Here is a 5,071-nt window from a genome sequence, read left to right on the forward strand (position 1 = left end):
AAAATATTTAACTTGTATCGCAGTCAATCGCTGTTAAAATGTGACTAATAATAATAATAATATTAATAATATTAATAACAATAATAATTTCTGCTTTTAAACTGCTATCTACCGTTGAAATAATTATTGGCGCGTTCAAGTTAACTCAGATTTTCTGTCCTAACACGTTTATGTCGATATATGGTTGATCCAAAGTCTCGGTTATAAACAAAAGGCTTTACCAGTGGCAATCAACCCTGCTTCAATAGTTTCTGTATAGTTTAGCCTTAAATTCAGTCCACCCTGTACGCTGCAGCTGGCTCGTCACCTTAAAACCGAATTGTAACTGCTTCTTAATTTAAGGTGGAATGAAAGTTAAGACGTAAGAAAAGCCACTTAAGCCTTTTAATCCACAGCACCTGATTTATGCAACTACTGCAGTCAGAGGAGCTCGAATGACGGGAAGCTGAATTAAGTGCTAAATGAAACTTGTACTAGGACAGATCTCCAGTTTTCAGAAACTTTAATGATAGGCTTTATAAACCCAACTGATAATTCCCCTTAATGAATCATTTCCCATCTGACCATTTCCTTTTCTATATAATTTCCCACCTGGTCATTTCATTTATTTTAAATGAGGGTAGAAGGAAGACGTAAAAGCATTTCTAGCAACATTCACGTTGCTAATCAAAACCTATGTTTGACAAGAAGATGTAACTGCGAACATTGTGGATTGAGTGTCTTGAACGCGGCACAAGACGCATCACGTTCACATGAGGGGGGAAAAAGCGAAACACGGTGACGTCATCATTGCTGGTCAGGTCAGCTGATGGAGTTCCTGCTGCTAACGAGTGTGTTCAGTTAGCTGGATATGATGTTTATACATCTGCAGATATGATAGAGGCGATATAAACAACACGTTCATGTAATTTGTTCTTGGTATTCGAGGTAAACAAAACGTTAATTTTGGAATTTGACGGATGTAGAAGCGCATTAGGGTGATAAAGGAGCTAGCTAGTGCTAACAGCCTCAACTAATTGCTAAGTTGGCACCATTAAATTGCACTACAGTTATTGTATTATACAGTAATCCAGTATATTTGTTATTATTATTATTATTATTATTATTATTAGTAGTAGTAGTAGTAGTAGAAGTGTGTGTGTGTGTGTGTGTATATATATATATATATATATATATATATATATATATATATATATATTAGTTTTTGCTGTATAATGTTAGTAAGGATTATAATCACATAAATAAAACAGCTCTCCAGCTATATTTTAATATGTTGTCACATAGCTAGCTACATTGAATGATCCTTTTGGTTAATGATGTTGTCCCACACAGATTAGCACAGACCGCCATGGCCTCTTCATTTACACTTGGTCCAAAATTTCGTGAGAAAGTCAAGGAATTACTGGAGGGAGGCAGCACATCACCAGATTTGCTCGAGCAGTTGGAAACTTTTAAAGATCAGTCAACCGTACCATTTAAGACCGCCAGAAAACTACAAAAACTTCTTCAGGAAAATGGTGAGAACAGAAGGGTTAACCCTGTAGAACATTTATCATCTACCTGTGCAGATCTGATGTTTGTATGTTTGAAAAAGCAACCTGTGTAAGTCATTGACATCATGCAAAAAACCTGTATGTGCATTTTTTGCTGTTCATCACTTTTTGACATAATGTGAATCTGGTAGTTGGTCTTTGCATTGTGATCAATAGAAATGCTCCAGAAATGACTGAAATATTATTAGATTTACTTATGTTGAAATGTATGCTCCTTTAAGGTTGCCAGTTTGGAGATACAAGTTGTTTGCGTGACAGCAACGTAATACAATATGTTAGTGCATTGTAGCTATCTATTGTACTTTCATGTTTAGGTTGTGGCACTTACATACTCAGGCCTATTTGAGGGGGATGTGCAATGCCGTCATTCTGAATCAGACCACTGGTCCTGTAGTGTCAGATGTATGTAATGATGAATTTTAAGACTGGATGGATGATTAAAATCTTATTTTGTCAAAGGATGTCCAGTATATCTTCATGAGTTACTGGAAGACAGTATTCTTCATCTGCCAAAGGTCGAACTTCCTCCAAGAGTAAGTAAAAATGTAGTACAATAAATCTGTTCAGTATAGACTTATTTATGGTGCTACAAAGGAAGTCTGACTTTTAACTTGTGGAACTGATTTTGATTTCTAATCTGTGTATTGTGAGCAGAACCCTGAATTGGTAGCCCGTCTAGAGAAGATTAAAGCAAAGCTGGCAAATGAAGAATACATGAGAATCACACGAAATGTAAATCCTCAGGTAAGTGTAGTTTTTTTCTGTGTTTTATCAAGGAGTTAATTACCATTTATACATAGTACAGTTTTGTTTTATGATTTTGAACCCTGTACTGTTAGATACAAAGCACCTTGTGGACCAAAGTGGTGGTTGAATAGCGCCTGGTGCTTTGCATCATTAACACCGTCTGTCCTTCCATTAACAGGAAATGAATAGTCATGGAACTCTAGCAGACTTTGGACGAGAAGGTTGGCAAATCTTCTTCTTTCATATTTTCATAGTTTTTTTTTTTTTAACTCAGTTGTTACAAACTGTCTAAATTTCCATCATTACACTTGTGTTTTACAGTGCGCTCTGTCAAAGCAGTTGTTGTTACTGTGTTCAACTTCTTGGTAACAGTGGTTGCAGCCTTCGCTTGTGCCTACATGGGTAGTCAGTATGTCTTCACGGAAACTACAGCGGTAAGAACAGTCCTTCATATCAACAGCCAGTATTATCACCCAAACATTCATAGTTAATATACATCAGTTTGTAATGCCAGTATCTCATAGAGATGGTGCATTTTGTAAGGTCCCAGGACAAAAAAAATATCACCTTGTGTGTTTCAGGTGGTAGTAACTTCAGGCTCTTGCAGGCTGGGTGTGCAACAGAATTCCTAGATTACAAAGCAGATGTTCATGATTGGCCAAAAGGAGTGATTGCATCTTTACTATAAATTAAAATTGCTTTACTTCTAGGCAAAAATGCCTTCTAAAAATCAAGCACACTCCTTCACAACCAATTTCTAAAAGAACACTATGCAAGGAAACTGCATACCATAAACATATGGAGCAGAGTGGCACGTGAGAAGCTTTTGAGAATGATGAGAATAGAGCTAGGCAATATGAGATATTCCTTTGTATGGTGATACATTTTGTTATCGTGATACACAACATGCTTTTCTAATCGATGATACTGTTAGTGCTTAATAAACACTGATCACTGATAGGTTTCTTTATTAACATTGTAAATAGACATAATAATAAACATGATAAATATTCTGTGTTGAATAAATAAAATAAGTCTTCAAATATTGTGATATAGTATTTTTACCATATCGCCCAGCCCTAGATGAGAATCTCCTGTAAACTGGGATGTCTACCGCTGCTGGTAGACCCGTATGGCTGTACGCTTTGATATACCTGCAAATCCTGCTACTGCTTTCACACTATGGCCTTTGGCACACCCAAGTGCAATCATAAAACATAATGCTGAGTGTTAAAGCCTGTTTATTTTGCAATTTTAAAAAAATGACCTTTTTTCTTTTTCAGAGAGTGATTTCCGCAGTCATTGCAGCCTCTGTAGTTGGTCTTGCGGAGCTTTATGTCTTGGTACGGACTATGGAAGGTGACTTGGGAGAGCCGTGACACATGGCAGCAATTGAAGGACTTATTATCCTGTTCCCAGGACGTTATCAGGGAGCATTTCTTTACTATATGTCTTCATTATAATAAAGATCTTATCTCCAGGATGGATTCAAGACAGATCAAGCTAGAAACTCATAGAGAAAGGGGTACATGTGTGTGAAGACTTAGCAGGTAAAATAGTTTATAGGTTTGTGTTCTTGTTAAAAATGACTCTTATGAAGTACATTTTTAAAGGATGTGTTTGTTTATGAGTGTGAAGTAAAAAAAGATTGTTGTATTCTATGCATCACAGCACTAATGTGACTCTTTGAAGCATGTAGTTCAGTTCATGACCAGTAGGTGGCAGTTAAATCCAGCTAAAGAGCATTACCATCTCATTTCATCCTTATGGAGTTCAGTTGTATTGGGAACGTTCCCTTAGAAAAGCAGTCTTATAAATTAAGGTACCAAAAAGGATTCCAATTCCAGAACCACTTTTGGTTCCTGAAAATGTCTTTCAATGGATGGTTCTTTACAGAAGCAGTGATAAGAAGTGAGAATGATGGCCTGTCTAAAAAACCTCAAGATGAGATAAATGTTCTGAGCTCAAATGTATTATTTTGTTATTTTTTTATTATTTATTTAACATAATGTGGATTTCTACACTATATGTCCAAATGTTTGTGGACATCCCTTCTAATGAATGCATAGTTTAAGTTATGGAAAGCCTTCCCTGGACAATAGAGACAGTTACTCAAACAAACAAAAGCAGAATAAACTATTTTTAGTACCCTTGATTTCAGAAGAAACAATGAATGAGCAATTGCCCCAACATTTTTTGTTGATGTAGAATAGGTTTATCTTTACACTATATCTACACTAAGTCATGGTCAAAACAAAAGTGGTTCTTTGATGGCCTCATTTGAAGAACGCTTTGCATGTAGGACAGAAATCCCATCTGTTCCATCTTTTCCCAGAAATGTCTAGCAAGTGGTCATTTATCGGCTGTTATGAGTGTAATGTTTACCATCTGGATTAGAGCCTTATTTCAGAGAGAGAATCCAGTCCAGTTGGGGTTCTGTATGCTCCTCACAGATGTGTTTTTCACTTTTTATGTTTCAGTTTAATGATACAAGTATGAACCCCTTAACCCCTTAGACTCTGCATGTAAGCCCACGCTTCAGTTCTTCACTCTCATAACTGCACTGCTGTCAGCCAGTCTCATAGGCCCTAAAATAGAACCTTATAGGACTCCACAAAATATGCAAAACCAAGCATTTGGCAAATAATTCACAATGGTTTCTGCATTTGAATTAAAAACAGAATAATAAACCTAGGGTTTAAGGGGATAAAGCAGACTGTGCTCATGTTTAATATGATTCATGTAACCCCAACACAGAGCAGTGCGGAATA

The 5,071-nt window shown here is 36.4% G+C and overlaps 1 protein-coding gene across 1 annotated transcript; it reads left to right on the top strand.

Moving 5' to 3' along the window:
- The first annotated feature begins 788 nt into the window (after positions 1-788).
- On the top strand, positions 789-3,965 carry vma12 (vacuolar ATPase assembly factor VMA12). The gene is made up of 7 exons (XM_072692023.1): positions 789-927; positions 1,333-1,517; positions 2,013-2,086; positions 2,208-2,297; positions 2,479-2,521; positions 2,622-2,734; positions 3,584-3,965. The coding sequence occupies exons 2-7, from the start codon at positions 1,349-1,351 to the stop codon at positions 3,677-3,679; spliced, it is 585 nt and encodes a 194-aa protein (XP_072548124.1). The 5' UTR covers positions 789-927; positions 1,333-1,348; the 3' UTR covers positions 3,680-3,965.
- Positions 3,966-5,071: the final 1,106 nt, after the last annotated feature.

Source organism: Salminus brasiliensis, chromosome 11 (assembly GCF_030463535.1).
Source record: "Salminus brasiliensis chromosome 11, fSalBra1.hap2, whole genome shotgun sequence".
Classification (NCBI taxonomy): Eukaryota; Metazoa; Chordata; class Actinopteri; order Characiformes; family Bryconidae; genus Salminus; species Salminus brasiliensis.